This window comes from Podarcis erhardii (genome assembly GCF_964252035.2).
Source record: "Podarcis erhardii genome assembly, chromosome: 8".
NCBI lineage: Eukaryota > Metazoa > Chordata > Lepidosauria > Squamata > Lacertidae > Podarcis > Podarcis erhardii.
In genome coordinates, this window is record NC_138499.1 from 411,339 (window position 1) to 431,303 (window position 19,965).

General features: G+C 56.6%; 1 protein-coding gene across 21 annotated transcripts in view; it reads right to left on the bottom strand.

Moving 5' to 3' along the window:
- The window catches only part of PLEC (plectin), a gene marked incomplete at its 3' end in the record, with an annotated part of 117,825 nt that overhangs the window by 41,273 nt on the left and 56,587 nt on the right, over positions 1-19,965 (bottom strand). For 2 of the 21 annotated variants that reach the window (XM_081875004.1, XM_081875026.1), the window contains exon 1: positions 13,432-13,555. The exons of 12 other annotated variants lie outside the window; for them this stretch is intronic. In XM_081875004.1, coding sequence (XP_081731130.1) covers positions 13,432-13,540 — 109 coding nt within the window. In that variant the 5' untranslated portion in view covers positions 13,541-13,555. Of the gene's footprint in view, positions 1-2,377; positions 2,556-6,947; positions 7,033-13,431; positions 13,556-14,182; positions 14,255-19,710; positions 19,806-19,965 lie in introns of those variants that run through there. 7 more of the 21 variants (XM_081875025.1, XM_081875024.1, XM_081875011.1 and 4 more) reach the window with 6 other exon arrangements.

Below are 19,965 nucleotides of genomic sequence, written 5' to 3' on the forward strand. Positions count from 1 at the left end.
CTCAAGGCCTTCATCCCCTTTGGACCAGCACTGGGCAGGGCTCTCCAGGAAGCTTCCATAGAAGAGCATCAGAATCTGATCAGAGGCCCTGGAGGGAATCAAGAGTGGCAACAGATTCCCCAAGAGTCATCTATTCCAGCCTCCTGCAAATGCAGGAATCACAGATAAAGAATGTAACCTTTGCTTATAAGCCTCAGGAGCCCGTTCTGCCCCTGGACCTGCAGGCAGCGCCTTGCAGAGACAGCCTTATCTTCCTCCACGAAATCTCTCAAAGCCACTGTGCCCGGAGGGAGCAGATTCCAGGGGGTTAACTATGCGCCTTCCAGATGAGCTGACGCCAGGGTGACTCAGGGCTCCAGGTAAGCGCACCCTTCCGGTGCCAAGCAGTTGCCGCACTTGTGGGGCAAATCTTTGCACGCAGCAGCCTTGCCCCACAGCCAGCTCAGCCTCTACAGCTAGGCTCCTCTGAAAAGAGAGGCTTGGGAGCAGGGCCTGACTCGGGGTGGGGGGTGGGGGACCCTCCTGGCCTGCATCTGCGTTGGGAGCTTGAGTCCAACCCCCGGAGGGCCTGCGCAGGTGAGCCAGCCCTGGCAAAGCAGCAGGTCCCTGCCCCAAGGAGCTTACAGTCTAAAGGGAAGGAATGGTGCTTCCTCCTGTTGCAGGAATTTATGTATAGGTGGGGGGGGGAGATGCCCCTCCAGCAGATATTGTGCACATGCAGCCCACTACCAAAATCAGCACAATCACTTTTGTGACTCGTCCCCGCAAAAAACTTCATCACAGTTTCTTCCTATCTATTCAAAGGGCCTCTGCTGCACAAACCCAAATGATAAATGTATCTTTGTACTGGCTCACTGGGAAAACTTCAGAAATTCCTATAGACCTGTGAGCTCAGCTCCTCAGCAGCCCCTCTGCCTGAGTGATAATCCCTGGCCTCCTGATACCTGAGTGCCAGACAGGTAGCCATTCCAGAAATAACAAACCTAGATGAAGACAAAAGGGTGGGATGAACTTGGCTGGGAAACAGGGAAATGTAAATATCCTTTTTGTCACACTTGATGGGTGTTTGGTGGAGGGCAAGGAGAACCATGGGGCAGGGTCCAGGATGCTCAGATTACTGCCCCCAGACCTCCCCTTTCATGATGTAAACGTGATGTATGAGTGATGTAGTTGGGGGATATAACATGGGGATTAGCAGCTAATAAAAGTTTGGGGGCTCTTTTGTTTGGGGCTCCCATCTTGTTCCACCTGGTGGCAGGTGGGAGTCCTGTCGCCACAGTCTTCAATCAAGACCAAGCCTACTGGCTGCTGTTTTGCTCTGGTCTTCCCCGGGGGTCCTTGTTTTTTGTCCAAGGGAGAACACTCCCCCTTGCCTCTCCATCCTCTGCTCTCTCCTGTGTGTTTTGGATCTCGGCTCCTCAGGGCAGAAAGAATGCAACGTGCTGACTGTATGGCTACATTTCTTTCTGCAAGCAAGCTCCTAGTGCTGAGGACGTCCACACCCAGCCCTGAGCAGAAAGTGAGGAATTTATGCAAATTTGCCAAAGGACTGGGGTTGGCAGGGATCCCTCGGGCTCCTCCTTCCCCTTTGCTGCCAGGTGTGCCTGCCAAGGGCGGGAGGGGCTCCCTCCTCCTCCCCAGCCGGACCAGGAACATTTTCCAGGCAGGACACCAGGCCGGCCGCTGCTTCCTCCGGGCTCCCTGCCCACCAGAAGGAAGGGGAAACTTTGATTCACAGTCATCTAATGCAGCCTTGTAATTAAAAATGGTTCCCAGGAGCTGAGCCCCGCCCGCCCCCCAGAGAGAGACCACCCCAAAGGCATGGAGGACTTGAGAGAGAAGGAGCGGCGTTTGCTTCAAGGAGCTCAAGAATGGCCAGTTTGTTTTGCTGTTCCCTGCACTGTGAAAAACAATAAACACACTCGCATATAGAGATGTATTTTAAGACTTCCATTCGCCCGCGGCGCCTCTGCCCCCCCCCCCGGGTGGCAAGCGCCCCTTAGGAGGTGCCAGTCCAGGCACAGAGATGGGGCAGCCCCACAGAGGCGGCTCCAGCCGAGGAGACTCTAGTCAACCGCGCTCCCTGGGCTCTGGCCGGCAGCGGCGCTGGCAAAAGGCACTGAAGGGCCGGGAGCGCGCACCCAGCCCGGACTCCCTCCCTTGCTAGGGAGCGCGCGTGCGCGGGCTGGTTGCTACGGGGACGGGAGGCGGAGACAGCTCGTTCCGCGCCCCCTTTAACCCTCGGCTCGCCGCGGCTGAGGACGAGGAGGACCGAGCCTGGACGGCGCGCACCCTTGGCAGCAGGGAGGGAGGGGTGCAGCTGCTGCCTGGCAGTGCCCGCCTCCCACCGCTCGCTGGCAGCCACGCACCCACCTACCTACGCAGCAGAGCTGGCTGTAGAGAAGGCGCTGGCGGTAGCGCTCGGGGGCGCAGAGCCACTCCGAGGCGCCCAGCAGCACCTCCCGCTTGTAGGCGAAGTAGGCGCTCACCGACGGCTCCGCGCTCCCGCCGAGGGCGCTGCTGCTGCTACGGGAAGCCATGGCGACGCGCTCTGGCTCCCGCCCGCCCGGCCGGCTCGACGGCTCCGCCAGCAGGAAGCGCCCCGCCCCGCGCCCGCCCCTCGCCACCAGGCCCGGCTGCCAGAGATGCGCACCGCCGACGGCCCAGGCCTGGGTGGGACTGGGAAAGGGGAGCCCAGAGGCCGTCTAGTCTAACCCTAACCGCGATCTAGGCCACTGCGCACACAGAAAAACGCCCCCAGGCGCACATGGCAGGCGTGCGCTCTGCCAGCAGCAGAACACCAGTGCCGCGGGGTGCGCAAAACAAACACCACAGGCTCTGGGAAAGGGCGCGCCTGTTCCAGCGCTGTTTTCAGGGTGCATTTGATACCCGACTTCCTCTAGTAATCATCGTCATAGAATCGCAGAGTTGGGAGGAACCCCGGGGGTCATCTAGTCCAACCCCTCGCAAGGCAGGAAACGTTTTGGTCTCGAAGCCACGACCCTGCTGACTGAGCTATCCCAAGCCCGTCCCCTTCCAATAATTTTTTGCTCTTAACTTTGCAGCATTAAATGTGTATTCGACACTTTATCTTCCTCTGTAGGGTCTTGTTGCGAAATTATTAAAATAATGTCTTAGTTTCCTGTTAATTGTGTTGCTCTGCAGGGACACATTCTATTTGTTTTCCTTCTGGTTTTGTTCGCTGTTTCCACGCAGCTTGTAAACCGCTTTGAGGTTTGCCGCCGACTTGAAAACACAAAGCGATATAGAAACGAAACGAACGACAAAGAAATAATCATTAACCAGCCGCCTTCCGCCGACTGGCGGGAAATGCCAGGCGGGCACCAAGCCAGGAGCGGCCTCCAAGAGGGGAGCGGGCCGCCTCCCCGGCCCTCGGAGGATGCAGACGAGCGACAAGCGCCACCGGAGCCACCCTCGGGGGCGCGGCGAGAAGCCCCCCGGCAGAGGCAGCTCCGGCCCGCTGGGCGCTGCGGGACTCGAGCCAGCCGGTCCCCGAGGGCGCGAGCGAGGGAAGCCCCGCTGGAGCCGCGCGGAGACTCCGCACGTCGCCCTCTGGTCACCAGCGCCTTGGCCGGGCGCCTGGCGAGGGAGCCGGCGACGCCCTCGCCTCCCTCCCGCCCTCGCGGCGCAGTCAGCCAGTCCCACCAAAGCTCCTTCTCCAGCTCCTTCTCTGCAGAGCCGGGCAGAGGGCACCGGGCTGGGCAACCTCTGGCGCCCCCCGTGGGGTCTCGCTCCTGCCCACGAGCGGGAGCCCCCGGGACACGGTGGGGGGGCCCTGCCCCGACTACCCCGTGGGCCTCCCCTGCGCAGGGAAAGGCCCGCCAGCCTGGCTATCTGGCCTCGCTCCCCCCGCGTGACCCCCGCTCCCACGTGCGCGTCTGCGCGGGACAGATAAGGCCGCGCGCGGCTGCGAAAGGGCGCGATAAGCGCAGCGGGGGGGAGAGAGGGGTGCTTTTTTCCCTGCAGGCATCCGGCCCCCAGGGGGCTCCCTGGCCCCTGAGTCACGCTGGGAAATTCTCAGGGCCAGCCTGGTTCCCAGGGTCTGGGCGGGGTAGGGGGCAGCAGCAGGATCCCGCTGCCCCCCTTCCCTCCCCACGGAGCAGAGGGACAATTGAGTCACTTGGCATAATCAGAACCAGATTCCTGCACCAAAACAGCATCCTCCGCCGCCCTCCCCCCTTTTCTGGCACAGCAGGGCGGGAAGCTGGAAAAAGTGAATAAGGACATGGGGGGGGGGAGGGTGTGCTGCGTCCGGGACAGGAAGCGCACGCAGGCGGCCTTTCCCGCTCACCAAAGCAGCGCCACACACCGCCCCGCCAAGGCCCGCTCTCTGCACATGCTCAGAGGTGCCCTTATGCTGCAAACGCACCAACACGTCTCACTGCCGCGACGCGGCATTGACTGTCCCAGCCTTGAGGTCTGACTTCCTTCGCCCGCCCCCCCAACAAAAAGCACCCCCCTCAAAGAGAGAGAAAGACCTGGGGGGCGTGGAAGTTGGGGGGAGAAGATGGGTGCTGCTCCTGAAACTGCGGAGGAAAAGCGGGAACCCCCTCCTAGCACGGGGGAGGTGAGAAGAGCAGCACAAGCACAGGGGGCGCGGCTGCCCACTCTGCTCCCACCCCACAGGAAAGAGCAGGCTCTGCGGGTGAGAGACCCACAAGCGGAGGGTCTCATCATTATCCCCCAGGTGGCCGCTAGGGGGCTCCGCAACCCCTCCAGCCAGGCCCAGCCAGGAGGCCCCACTATCCCACCTGCCTTTTACTCATATCATCTGCCAGTGTCCAGGACATGGGCAGGCAAACTAAGGCCCGGGGGCCGGATCCGGCCCAATTGCCTTCTAAATCCAGCCCGCAGAGGGTTTTACGTGAGTAGAAGGTGTGCTTTTATTTAAAATGCATCTCTGGGTTATTTGTGGGGGATAGAAATTCGTTCATACTGTATTTTTTCCCCAAAATATAGTCCGGCCCCCCACAAGGTCTGAGGGACAGTGGAGCGGCTCCCAGCTCAAAAAGTTTCCTGACCCCTGGTCTAGGTTGTTTGTGCCCTTGTTTTTATTCTCTTTTTTTTCGGTTTTCTTTCCCCCCCCCCAAATGCTTTTTATTGAGTTTTCTTTAACATAAACAAACAAAATAAATACTCTAAAATTCAACAGTCATATGTCCACTTATTTCATTTTTAAATGTTTGTTTTCTGTAAGTCACTTTGAGTTCACCTTGGCAGGAGAACTCCACTAATAAATATTATTAATAATCCCACGTCACCAGCCTAGAGAAAAGTGGGGTCCCCCCATGGGGTCAGAGAGCACAAGGGAGCAAAGCACCAGCCTCAGGAGCAACGAATATCAGAATATGGGCCCCACTCAGCCCCAGCCCCTGGGAGATGGCGATGCTGGACTAGAAGGGCCTTTGGCAGGTCTTAATGGTCAGGGGTCCCTTTACCTTTACCCTCCATGGGTCCCAGGGCACAGCAGAGCCATCAGGGCAAATAGCCATCAAAGCCCTCTCTAGGTATTGGTCTCATCCTCTTTTAAGGCCATCCCAGTGGGGGCCATCCCTGCCTTCTGGGGAGCAAATGCCACACTTTAACTCTTCACTGATTCTCCCCACACTCAGCTTCACTGAAGGCCCACAAGTCCCCAGGTATGTCCAGAGGGAGAGTGGAATCCCACTGCCTGGCCTGAGGCCAGTCCCTCTCTCCCCCACCCACCCCCACCCCGCCTGCCTCTTCCCCACAGCAGTCTGGTCTGTGGTCTGGTGAGGGAGAAACAGCCCCATTAGCAGCAGCCACAGTAACCAGGCCTCTTATTTGGTTTCCAGGATAAACAGCCTCCCTCGGCGCTCACCAGCTTGCAGACAGAAGCTGTGCCATCTAAAAATAGACCCAAGACAGAACTGGGTGGGGCAGCCCCTCCCAGATTGCCTTGCCCCACAGGGCCCCCACCAGCACAGGGGCCAGGCACCCCCTGGAAAGCCAGCAGCCCTGTCCGGAGTCCAGAGGTGACCTCCACAGCAGTCAAGAATCTGGACACACCCTGGAAGCTGATGCGTCCTGGCAGGTGCGACCTTGACGGGGGGGCAGCGGCAGCCCCCCCCCCCCGCAGGCCTGGCAAGGGGCCAAGGACAGGAGGCAGGCAGGCAGGCAGGTGGCAAACAGCAAAAAGCGGAAGTTTTCTGCCCAGAAACAGGCTGCAGCCCAACAGGGATTAGCAGAATCAGCAGGGAGCAGCCAGAGAGCTGCACCCCCACCTGACAGCAGCAGGAGGAGCTGGAAGTCCCTCTACCCCCGCCTGCCTATTCCACCCCCCAAGAAACCCTCCATCAACACTGGTCAGAGTCCATGTCAATTCTGCACTGTGTAGGACATTCAGCACAGACCGCCAGCAGGCTGAGCTTTGGGGCAGCAGTGGACAGGAACCCAGAGGCGCACACACACACACACTCACCCCTCCCCAGGCCCGCCTGCTTCATTGCCCTAGCTGTCCTTTGCCCTCCACCTGCCAAAAAACCCCATACCCTCCCTTGCTCTGTCAGCTCCTGATCACAGCTGGCAACTTTTCCCTTTTTTTTAAGTGAAATTCCCTTATTCCGAATAGGATTCCTCACAAGAAAAGGGGAAAAGTTGACAGCTATGCTCCTGATCCGCCAAAATGATCGGGGGGGGGGGGCTGAAACACAGAGAGGGGCCCAAAACACTCTCTCCCTCTGCACACACTGAGACACAAGCCCCTAAAGTGCTGTAAGTATGGTAGATGCCACCACGTATTTAAGTCCATGGAACAACAACAACACAAAACACACACTTTAGTATGTAGTATTTAACATTAACAACCACGGGTGTTGATTCACTGGAGGGGCAAAGCTTGCAGTGGGGGTTGGGGCCCACGTGATCCCCCCCTCCAATCAGGGCTGTTGCTTGCAACAACTTACAGTCCTGGGGCAAGGAAAGGCTCCAGCTCACCCACAAGGAGGCCTGGGCAGAGAGGACTCTGTGAGCCATTGCCCTGGAGGTCAAAGGCAAAAGGTTAGACAAGCGCAGGAGCCGCCGTGGTCCAGAGAGACAGCAGGAGGCAGGAGGCGTCGGGGTCCCCCACTTTGGGGGAGCCGGACAGCACCCCTCTCCCCACTGGCACAGCAGCTCCCTGGGCAGGAAGGCTACAATTCAAGCTTCGTATTCCAGAGAAAAGGCTAGTAAGAGGTAGGACTCTATAAAATTATGCACAACGTGGAGAGAGTGGATGGAGACGGGTTTTCCCCCCTCTGCCACAGCACCCGAATGTGTGTGGACTTCCAGGGAAGCTGAATGTTGGAGGGTTCAGGGCAGCGCCAAAGGAAGGACAAGGGAATAAGGCCGTGATGGTCACCAACTGAAATGGCTTTAAAAGAGGACTGGCTGGGCAAGTTCATGCAGGAAAAGGCTAGCCATGGTTCCTGGCCGCAGGGACTACGCTCTCCCTCCACCCTTGGGGAGCTGCTGCCAGGAATCAGGAGAGAGAGCTGCTCTCGGGAGAGACCCACATCCTGCTGGTGGGTTTATTATTACTAGTAGTAATAGTAGTAAAGGTCCCCTGGACGGTTAAGTCCAGTCAAAGGCGACTCTGGGGTTTTGGCACTCATCTCGTTTTCAGGCTGAGGGAGCCGGCGTTTGCCCACAGACAGCTTTCCGGGTCGTGTGGCCAGCATGACTAAACTGCTTCTGGCACAACAGGACACAATGATGGAAACCAGAGCAGCGCATGGAAAGGCCGTTTACCTTCGCACTGCAGCAGTACCTATTTATCTACTTGCACTGGTGTGGTTTCAAACTGCTAGGCTGGCAGAAGCCGGGACAGAGCAACGGGAGCTCACCCCGTTGTCGCGGGGATTTGAACCACAAGTCCAAGCGGCCCAGTACTTTAGACCACAGCACCACCTGCTCTTCCAGTAATAGTAGCAATAGTACCCCACCCATCTTGACTAGGTTGCCCCAGACACACTGGGCGGTTTCCAACACACATAAAAACATAATAAAATGTTAAAAGGCTTCCCTATACAGGGCTGCCTTCAGAGGTCTTCTAAAAGTCAGGTAGTTGTTTATTTTCTTGACATCTGATAGGAGGGTGTTCCGGGGGGGCCACCAGGGGGCGCATCGGAAGATGGCTGACAATAACATCTCTCCGACCCACACGAGGTAATTTGGAGGCTATGATGGGAGTAATTAGCCTCCCTACCCCCCCCCAGGATGGGGGGGGGACTGCCTTGCCTGCTGCGCCCTATACCACCCCCAAATTTGTGGGGATGGGGGCACTAGGCACAAAGCCCTCCTGTGGGATTCCGGTGCTCCTGGACGCCATCCCTGATCCGCGCCACTAGCTGCAAGAACTTCAAAAGAAACAATTTGGATGAAGGAATGCACATATCTCAAGGAAGAAGGGGGAGTAAAGACTGCTAACAGAAGAGATCTCTGATAAAATAAGACGAGTCGGAGGAACAAGAGAAATCATGAGAAGATACGCCAAGACTCAGTATGGCAAATGACTGATGGGGAAGGGGGGGGGAACTTTCCTTTCTTTCCTTATGTGATTAAACAAGAATCCCCTCCCCTCACAAGTCAGAAATGTCGTTTTAAGGACTTAAGCTGTGGATTTAACGCTGTGTGGAGATAAACTTTCGAACCAAAGCATGTTTTAAGAAGAGCGTGGAATGTATAAGGGCTTTGGAATGACGCAGTTAAAAGTGCCGTCGCCATATTGGGAAGTTCTGTTGGAGGACTTAAGTCTGAGAGGAGAAATAGAGAAATAGAGCTGTTTTTATATTGTGGGTGAAACTCCTCAGTGGGACTTAAGAGCGACAGTTTTGCGAGATTAATGATGGAAAGAGCGATGTTATCTATGAAGGCGATGATATATGGAAACCATCTCGATTTGAGGATTGGAAGAACAGAAAAATTCACACAGGATTATTATTGGTGTTTATCGGCTTAAGGAGACTATCAGAAGAGATCATAAAGAAAAAAGAGAAAATATATGAACAAGATGTGATGTGGAAACAGCAAGATAAGACTGGATAGAATTATGAACTCTGTTTGGATTGATTTGGACTGATTTGGACATTAATGCAGTAGCAAGAAGATGATCAGAATCCCCCTTCGGATCTTGAAATATGGGTCCCCCCAACAAAATTTAAAATTCGGCTTTGTAATTCGGAATTTATGTGATGTGATTTAATTTGATTTGATTGGCCGGTTAATAAAAAATATTTTAAAAAAAAAAAAAAAAGATAGGAGGGTGTTCCACAGGGACTACTGAGAAGGCCCTCTGCCTGGTTCCCTGTAGCTTCACTTCTCACAGTTAGGGAAGGAGCTGGACCTCCATGTCCGGGCTGGACGATGGGGGTGGAGATGCTCCTTCAGGTCTACACGGCCATTTGGGCATTTGATTGGATGAACAGGATGCTGAGTGGGCTTTTTGCCTAATTCGGGAGCTTAGCTTATCTGCCAGGCCAGGGACTGTTTCCTTGAGCACTGAACCACCACAAGTGATGCAGCAAAATACTACATATATAAAGAAAAGCCTAGCCCTGCCATTCTGCCCCCCCCATCCAAATCACAGAATGTTGTGCCCCCCCCCCACCAGGGTGGATAAAAATCAATGGTTTTTTTTTTTAATTTAAAAAAAATTGTATTCAAATTGGATTTTTAAAATAAAATGCCGGGGGGGGGGGAATCTTTCTAAAGATAGTTTTCTATTTAAGTTACATTACAGGCCAAAGGTTATTCATCAGGAAATAAGGATTTGTTTTAAGTTTTTCATGTCTGCTAAAATTCAGCCTAAGTTTTGTTTTTTTTAAAAATTGTTTAACCACATCAGTGAACAAACATGGATACATATGCTACAATGTTATTGTTTTAGCTAAATAAATGGTTTAAATTGTTATTAAGGAAATGATTGTTTTTCTCCTTCCAATAAAGTATAGCAGAAATAGCAGAAAAGTTGTCCAAATATAAACAGTTAACTTATTAAACCTCACAATAATTTCATAATTATCAGTCAATATATTTCTAATAGTATAATCAAATCAGAAATTTTTGATATAACTGTAAAAACTACTCTGAAAAATTATTATTCCAAAAATGAAACCTTCATCTGGTTCCCCACGCTGCCAGCCCCCCTCCCACGTGGGTCCCCAACCGCCACCGGCAGTTTCAACGCAAGGAAGCTCCAGTTTCACTGTGCGCTACCAGACTGCGGTTTCCTGATCACTTGATGTGTGTTTTTTGGGGAGGAGGCTGCCATGGCAATGGGGGAAGGCCCCACCCACACTGGTGCCCGGAATGAGTGGCAGAGTGGCAGAGATTCCGAGAAAACCACCAGCTCAGTTTCTGACAGAAGGGGCAGCGGGAAACAGGAGGAACCTCCTCATTTGTGTCACGAAAGTCAGGACATCACCAGCAGCAGGACCGACGGGTGGGGCACCAAGGCCTGCGCAAGACATGGGACCTGCAGATGTTAAGCCACAGAAGGGGATCTCCCACACACAATATTTGTTTGTTTATTAAAGTATAGCAGCCTCTTGCAAAACAGCAGAGCATTATACAGAAACCCACAAAAAACCCTTTAAAAGGAGGAATAGAACCACCATGAAGATGGCACAATTTCCCTGAGCTGAAAGCCCTGTGGCACCCGAAGTCCAAGCTTAAGGGTGGGCGTTGGTTCTGCAGCACCAAGGAAAGATGCACTCTGCACATGCTCAGAGAAAGTCCCAAACTGAGCCCTGGACTCCTGCTTCTGCATTTGGCTGGGCACAGCACTGCTTGCCAAACGGCACCACAGAACCGGGCCTATGGGAGGGGGAGGGCAGCTGTGAAATCGGAGCTGAATGCAGCATGACTGGGCAGCATGGAGGGCTGGGCTGGGCCCAAGAGAAGCAGGGAAGGCGGGGGGGTCTCTCTCCAGGCTCCCCCACTCTGGGAAACAGCTGGGGGCAGCAGCAGCAGCAGCTGGCAGGGGGAACAGAGCCCAACAAGGATGCCAGCTCAAAAGGCTGGCTGGCACATGATCCCCGTGAGAAGGAGGGGGGAGGAGAGAGAGCACCCAGTGGTGGCATAGCTATGCAACTCCAGCCTTTAGCGGGGGGGGGGGGAGAGAAAGCACAGCAAGTACAGACACCTTTGCCCCAGAGACCCCGCAGGACAACAGAGGAGGAAGCCAGGAGCACAGCCCTTCCCCCTCCTGCCCCAAAGCGCAGCCAGAGAAGCAGCCTGGCTCCTCCCCGCCCTTTTGAAAACATGCTCAGAGGCTGCCACCTGCGCTGTCTGGCACAGCCCCACCCAAGCTGAGGCACAGGTGCTGCTAAGAGGTGACCATGCCCAGCTGGCATCAAAAGGAGAAGGCTGCTGGTGCCCCAAGGAGCATGTGGCAGAGGGGTGGGGCTGGCATGCTTTTATGTGAGCCATGATGCCACTTCCCTTGCCAGCCCTCTGTTCCCTGGGACCCTCAAGGGAAAGATGTGCTGTGCCTGCTAGAACAGAATGAACAAGGCGGCGCTGCTGCTGCCGCCGCCGCCATCCCACGGGGTTTGCTAAAGGCCAAAAAAAAGACATTACGCATGTGGAGCCCTGAGCAGCTGGCAGGAGAGAGTTAAACTCTCCCTCATCCTCCCCCTCCCCAATTTCCCACTGAAAATCACCCCTCCCCAAAGTGCTTTCGCTACCAGAACAAACTGTGCCATTTAAATGCATTCTCCTGCTCCCCCAGCAAAGAGCTCTGATGCCCAGTGCCCCACACATTTGTGTGGGATCAAAACAGAACTGCCAAATGCCACATTCCTTCATCTGAAAGATCACTGGCCCATGTGAGGGTGAGGGCGGCATCCTAGGGTGGCCCCAGAAGTGAGATCTGGGGGTCTGACAGACAGACTCTGACCCCCTTGCAGAAGACCTGGTAGCATCCCAAACAGAAAACTAAAACAGGAATGTTTGGCCCAAACAGATCCTGCCTCCCCAATGCCCCCCCCCAAGGCGGGAAGTGTCCTTTCCGCAGATTGTCAGATGGCATCAGAAGTGGCACTGGAAAATATTCCAGGGGAGGCAATCACGTCATCAACCAGGAACATCACTTTCACTATCCAGAAATCAACCTCCTCCTTTCCTGCGCTTCCAACAGAAATTCAATCCTACTGATCTTTAGGCAAAGCTTTGCTGCTCCCATTTAAAAGCCAGAGAAGCAGCAGCAGCAGCTGCCACCCCTTCCTCCTTCCTGGGGGGACACCTGCTCATTCTTCCCCCCCCCCCATACCTACAACTAAACCTGCCCTTTGTCCCACTCCTCTTGCCCCCACCCAAGTGGGCAGCTGCTGCTGCTGCTGCTGCTGAAACACGCAGTGAAACCCCCCCCCCCACCAGTCATTCCTTGTGGGTTCTGGCAGACCCCCAAGGGCAGTGGAGACAGCCTTGCGGGATCAGCACCCAGAGAGCAGCAACTCCCCAAGAGAGACCCTCTCCAGCCCCACAAGCAGCTGGCCCAGTGCTGTTCCTGCATTCCCCCATCTCATGGGGGGGGGTATTGCCTCGGCAGAGGTAATTCCAGAGTCCAGTGCAGGACACAGCCTGACGTCACGGGTCTCAGAAGGGAACTAATTCCGCAGACCTCATTCTGCTACTATCTAGAAGATGCTCCAGCTTGGAGTCACGGAGAAAAACCACTCCGACTTGGGTGACATCCAGTGGGGCAGTTTGAGAGGCCAGTTGGTGGAGCCCCCGAAGGAGGAGAGTGCAGCGTCTCACCCCAGCTACTCTCGCTGAGGAGGAAGACTGTGAGACTCCCATCTCCCTGGAGAGCCAGTGGAAGAGGAGTAACGGGCTTCCTAGCCCGGCGGGCTGCGCTGCATCAGGTCAGCAGCAGGAGGCGCCCCTGCTCCCCCTCTCATCACAACAGCCTTGTAAGGTAGGTCGCCTTGAGCGCGGCCCCCGACCAAGCTCAGCCAGCGGCACTGAAGGCAGCGAAGGGACCCAAAGAGCTCTCGACCTGAAGGCGCCACCCAAAAGCCGCCAAGCAGGGGTCCACGGAATCGGAGACCACGAGGGTCACCTAGTCCAACCCCCTGCAATGCAGGACTCTTTTGCCCAGCGCGGGGCTCCGACCCACAACTCTGCGGTCCAGAGTCCCCCACTCTACCGAACGAATCATTATCCCTTCCTTGCACAAGACGCCGCCGACTGACAACCGACGGAGCGGCTCTCCTGCCAAAGGCCGGCTTCTCGGCACGCGGGCGCGCCTTGCAGCCACGCAGGGGTTAATGGGCGCGCGACCACGTGTCAGTGTTTGGTTGCCGGGGGGGGAGGGGTAGCTCGGTCGCCTCGCCCCGCCCCTCGGCGCGCGCCCGCCTGCCTGTCCTCGGGGCCCCAGCGCCGCCCGCGCGCCCTCTCGCCACTCACCGTCCTCGCCGGGGCTCCCCGCGCGGCGCCGGTACCAGACCAGGGCTAGCGTGAGCGCGTGGCCGGCCACCACCAGCGACGGAAAGAGGTTGCCGCCGCCGGGATCCATGGCAGAGGCCGCGGGCGACGCCGAGCAGTGCACGGAGGTGCTCCGACGGCAGCAGCAGCCGCTACGCCGAGTCCCTGGCGCTGAACGAGCGGCCGCCCCGCCCGAGCAGGATCCTCCTTCTCCTCCTCCCGGGGCAGCCCGCAGGCCCGCCCCCCTCGGCCTGCCGCCCGCACTGCGGAGCCGCCGGAGCCCGGCCTAGCCCGGCGCAGCCTCGACGGCGCGAGCCGGCCCCGCCGCTGTCCCTGCGCAGGCAGCGCTCAAGGTTACCCGCGCGCCTTGACCACTCCCTTCGCCCTCGCCAGGGCAGAGCCCAGCGCCTTGGCACGCCCTCCCCCTCCGCTTAGCTCTGCCCCTTCGATCCAACCATTAGGCAGCGCAGCCACAAGACCGAGGGAGGCAAGGAAGAAGAATCGCGGGTTTTGCTCGCGCCAGGCCTGATGCCCAATCTGCCAAGTGCGCTTCGCATTCCCCGGAGCCAAGCGGGAGGGCGAGCGCGGCGCTGCCCCGGGTGGGCAGAGCAAATACCCCCTCCCCCCCCCCATCAATCACGGCCGGCAGCGGCCAAGCTTTTTATAACTGCCAGGAACTCGCCCGGCCGGCGCCAAAGCCTCCCCGCTCGGCCGTCCGAGACCCACGGCTTACCCGGCACGATCTTCATGGGAGAGCCGCTGTCCCGGAGGGCACCCCCCGGCCGCGCAAGAGGAGCAGCTACAGGACGCGGCAGCGGCAGCCCCCGAGTGAGGGTCCGGAGCTGCGGGCTTCACGACACCGCCAGCCCCCGCGGGTCCCCCGTGGCTGTTGGGGAGGGGGCAGTGGCGCAGGCGGACCTATAAATAGCCCGGCGACGGCGAGGACGGGCCTTGTCACGGCTCTCGAGTTAGAACATTACACCGGAGCGAGGAGGAGGAGGAGGAGCCAGGCTGCGCTCGGCCAGGGACCCCACAGCGCAGCTGCCCCCTCCCCGGCGCGGCAGGCACCTGTGCGCGCCCCCTCGGACAAAGGCGCCGCCGGGCGCGCCTGCCTGAGCCGGGCCTCCGCCGCAGTTGCTCCTCCTGCCTGACCCTCCCTCTAGGGGCGAAGGGCGCTCTCAGCAAGCATCTTCCTTCAGTGGGGTTGGTAGGGGGCTTCCACCCCCAACCCAGGGCCTGCGCCGCTCGCGGGAGAGATCCTCTTCCTGGGGCCAGCGGGGAAGCTGCTTAGGAGGAACTGGCGCATAAGGAGCAGCGGGCCGAGGGTAGAATGTCAGGTTCGGGGGTGACGGGGTATGCTCCGTACCCACCTCAAACGCCCTTCATGTCAGAGTGGCGCCCCCACCCATCGCCCTCCAGCAGGGCTTGGCCTTTGCGCCAGGAGAGGACGCTCCGTCCGGCCTCTCCCAGGGGAGAATTCCAGGTCAGGGCATCGACGCAACGGGAGGCAAGACCCGCTTCCAACAGCCTTGAAAGGCAAGGAGTGGCCGCTTGGAAAGGGGAAAGGTTGCACCGTCGTCGTCGTAAAAATGCTATAAATGTATCTGCGGGGCTGGCATGTAACATTTGCTGCACTTCAGCAGCACCCCACAGCCAGCGGGGGGTTAATCCTGACGCCACAGGGCGGTCAAGCACCTGAGTCCACCCTGGAGGTGGTTCTGATGTAGGAGAGAGATGAGCTGCCTGCGAAGGTTCTGCTCTATGTGAAAGAATCTGAGTCGATTAGTTGAGAACAATTAAGGCAGCCGCATTGCAAGTTTGGTAAAAGAGGTGGGGGAGAGAGAGAGAAGTCAGGGAGACCATCCAAGGGTAGTTCCTCATTCACTGGAATCAAAGGGCAGGTGGAGAATTCGTAAGCTGTTCATTCCAACCAACCCTCTGCCAGCCCCAGGGCACCCCCAAAGGCCTCTGTGCTCCAGTGAGGAAGAGCTCACCAGATCCCTGGGTAGTTGGGACAAAAGGAGAGCCTGCAGGATCAGGCCAGTGGCCCCTCTGGTCCAGCATCCTCTTCTCACAGTGCTCAACAAGATGCCAAACTGTGAAGTCTGCAAGCTGGATCTGAGCACAACAGCCGCCCCCGGCCCCCTGCTCACCAGAGATTCCCAGCACAAGCTGCCTTCTCCTCCACCCCTGAAAGCTCAAGAAGTTCCTCTCCCTCTTGTGACTGGAGCCCCTTAGATCTGGCCTCTCCTTGCCCTCTGGGGTTGAGAAAATGAGCCTGGACCCTCCTCTCTGAACCAGCCCTTGAAGTAGCTATTGAGCCCCCCCCCCCCAGGTTTCTCTGCCCAAGGCTAGATGCGCAGTAATTCCTTCAACATTTCCTTTCAAGTTAAATTACATTTTTCTCTCTCCTTTCCTTTGAGGAGCCTGGTGTGTGCCTGTCAAATGTAAGCGATCCTCCTCACACCTTTCACTTCTGGCAGGGATCTAAAGTGCTTGCCTGGAGTCCTAGCTGCTTGATTTGTGTGGAGGGGAGGGGTACATCTGCACCCCCTTTGCTGGCAGTGGGCCTTACTTCCAAGTAAACATAAATGAACAGGATTAGGTTGCAATCGACAAACAAGTTCTGTGACTGGCTAGACATTTTGGCTACAAGTCCTGGCCTGGTGACTTTCTACTCAGAGAAGAACCTCATTCAGAAGTACCAGCACTCTCTGTAAGTCCCAGAGGCTGGAGTCTGCACAGGCAGGTCTCCAGAAGTGGGCAAACCTTCATCAGGATGCAAACTAGGCCTAATAGACAAAATTATAAACTAACAAATCACCAGGCTCAGATGAAATGAGCAAGCATACAGTAGAACAAGCCTTGCTAAAGAAGAGCCAGCGGTGGCTTCTGGAGGGACATGTCCTGTCTCACAGAGGTCTCAGAGAGTGTAAACAAACATCGACATACGTACTTGGGACTTTTAAACTGCTTTCAGGTGAATAAGAATAAGAGGAGATATCCTCTTGTGGATCAGGAATTGTTCAAGTAAAAGGAAGCAATAGCAATAAACAGAGCAGCAATAAATAGACAGTTCTCTGAATGGTGAGATGTAGGCAGTGGTGGAGCTTCATGCTCCGGCACCGGGTGGCGCCGAGAGCAAGCAGGGGCGGGGCTGGGGGCATCCTGGGGGCGGGGCGCAGCCCTTAGGGGCGTGGTGCGTGTCCTGGGGGCATGACACGTCACCTGTGGGGGCATGGCACCCAGCGCAGTCAGAGGGACAGCCACAATGGCACCCCACCGGGATCGCACTGACGGGGGTGATGCGCTCCCCCCCCCCCCGGCATTCCCCTTCCTCTGCCACTGGATGTAGGAGGTAGAGTTCCTCAAGGATCAGTATTGGGGCCTGTGCTTTCAACTTGTTCATAAACATTCTAGAGTTAGGTGGTCAAGTTTGCTAACAATAATAATCTAAGGTCATTAAAACAAAGGCCCTCCAAACTGAGTAAATGGGTGGTAAAATGGCCAATGCAATTCAATATGAATAAGTGTAAAGTATTGGCGCAAAAAAAATCTTCATTTCACTTAATATGCTCATGGGACAACTGACCATGGCCACAACTGACCATTAGTGTGACCGTGGGGTCAGTGGATCGCTCAATGAAGACTTTGCCCCAGGAGCAGCAGCTGTGAAAAAGGTGAATTCCATGCTTGGGATCAATAGGGAAGGGACTGAAAATAAAGCTGCCAATATCACCAGGCTATTAAAGAAATCTATGGTGCAACTGTGTTTGGAATACTGTCTACAGTTCTGGTTGCATGACCTCAAAAAGGAGACTGCAGAAGTGGATAAGGAGAAGTTCTTCTCCATCTCTCATAACACTGAGGAAGCTGATGTTGAGAGCCACAGAGGAAGTCCTTCTTTCCACCTCAAGAGCACAAGCTCCAGGGTGATTCAGTCAGACTGGCTCTCCAGAGGTCCCATTCAGGCTCTCTTGCCTTAGAACCCACCAGCAGACTATGGTAAGGTTGAAACCAGGCCCAGGTGAGGGAGCCGCCATCTAGCATTTTAAAGTACCCACCTTAGCCTGAAGGGAAGAGGAGAAAGCGAGAGCTCCCCCATGCCAGGAGGAGACCCAGGTATGTAACTGAAGCTCCGCCACACCTAGTGGCTTCTTAGCTTTTTAAATTATTGCTGTTAGTAGTCTTACTGCTGCTACTGCCTTGAGACCCCCCCTTTTCTTCAAGGCACTCAAGGTGTCTTGGGTGCTTCTCCCTCACCCCAATGCAGAAGGTCCTGCGTTCAGACCCCAGCAGCACCTCCAGGCAGGCCTGGAAAACGGCTGCCAGTCAGTGTTGACAATACTGCATGATTAGGTGCAAGGCAATTGCCTATGTTCCTGTGGCATGGATCTGAACCCAGGTCTCCCAGACCCTAGGCTAACTCTCCGACCCCACCACCCTGGCTCTCAGAAAGCCAGCTTCACAGGAAAACTGAAAACAACACTGCCAAGCAGATAAGTGCAGGCGCAGGCCAAGCACTTGTGGGTCAAAGGGGAAGGAGGTCTGGGGGTCAAGACCCCACCCCTGTTGCCCTGGAGAGCAGCTGATGGTTGGACTTGGCAGGGGGGGGGGCTGTTAGGAAGCCGCAAGGACACTTTGTGACTTGAGTAGCAACCATCTCATTGCAGCAAGTTCCACAGAACAAAGTAGAAAAATCCTCACCATCCCTTCCTGGTTAGGTTAGAAGAAGAAGAAGAAGAGTTTGGATTTGATATCCCGCTTTATCACTACCCGAAGGAGTCTCAAAGCGGCTAACATTCTCCTTTCCCTTCCTCTCCCACAAGGTGAGTGGGGCTGAGAGACTTCAGAGAAGGGTGACTGGCCCAAGGTCACCCAGCAGCTGCAGGTGGAGGAGCGGGGAATCAAACCCGGTTCCCCAGATTACGAGTCCACCGCTCTTAACCACTACACCACACTGGTTAGGGAGAGGCTGGCTGGTGGTTTTAATTTGCTCAGCAGGGACCAATACATGTCACTCCATTGGAAGAGCAGCTCCTCTCTGAAACCTTCCTCAGCTTCCAGCTCCCCCTCCCTTGCTCCTGCCAGGCTCTCCAGGGGCAGCGGATGGGGTCCTCCTGCCCAATGGGGAACTGCTCTGGTCCAGCTCCTGGACAGCCAACCTAGAGCTGTCCAGGGAGCTGCCACAGGGACTGGAGACCAAACTTCCAGCAACTGCACACACAGCTTGCAGTCACCCAAACCAGTCCTGCCTGCAGGGGGCGCCCTGTGCTCTCGCAACATCTGCCAAGGGGGCAGCCCCTGAAGCCCTTCCCCAGCGGATGAATACTTCTTCAGGTATCTGAAGGTATACTTCTTCAGGTATACTTCTTCAGGTATACTTCTTCAGGTATCTGAAGAAGTGTGCATGCACACGAAAGCTCATACCTAGAACTAACTCAGTTGGTCTTTAAGGTGCTACTGGAAGGAATTTTTTTATTTTGTTTTGAGGCAGGGAGCATTTACATCTGTTCACCCCCTGCGGAGGGAAACCGCAGAGGCCTCAAATCAGGGCCAGTTTGGAAGCAGCAGCTGCAGAAGGAAGCCAGATGGGGCGGAGGGAGGGAGGGGTGCGCCACGCCCTAAAGGAGCAGGAAGAGGCTGACTCTCGACAGGGGGAACACTCCACCCCCCCTCCTGTTCCCGCCCAATTGGGGCTGCAGGGTCCTTCTCCAAAGCATGGCCTGTCCCAAGCCCTTCCGTGGAGCTCCTCCCAGGCATATAAGCCCCCCCCATACACCTAAGGGAGAGCAAGGCATTATTTCCTTGTGTTCCTTCACAGACCTGGTGCCAGCTGTTGGCAGCTGGGGAAAAGTGAGGCAGCCTGGAAGAGAGAAGTCCCTTGGGGCCACCCAGAGGCTGGGAGCTGGGGCTCTTTTGCGGGAGCAGAGGGGTTTGTGGGGGGGGGGGGAGTTGTCTCTCGGCTGGGTCCATGCAGACTATCTCCCTCGACTGGGGAGCCCCTCCTGAAGACAACAGAGAGGCACTCAGGGCTCCATCCTGTGCCAAGAGGATGCCTGTGGCACCTGGGTTCTGGGCGAGAAAACCTGGCATCGGATGTTCTGCCTGGCAGCTCAGGAGGCGGCGGCTGCACTTCCTGTCCTCCTCCGCTGCCTCTTTCCCCGAGACCTGCCTCTCAGTCGAGCGGCTCCAGGCGCCACCTTCCCCCCGCCCCTCTTTCCCCCCACCCAAATGCCACAGGACAGCGCTCTGCCCTACCTTGCCCCTGCTGGATCAGGTCTTCCATAAAGTAGCGGCCATCCTCCCAGTCCAGGGCTGGAGCTGCCATCCTGCTGCTGCTGCTGCTGCTGGGAGAGTGCAGAGCGCACCTTCCCTTCCCTTCCCGCCAGATCCTGCCTCCCCGCCCCAGCCAGGACAAGCCCGTGCAGAGCCCCACAGCCGCCGCCGCCGCGGAAGCCCCTCTTTGCCCGCCCCGGCAGCAGCAGCAGCCGCCACACCCCACAGGCCTGGCCT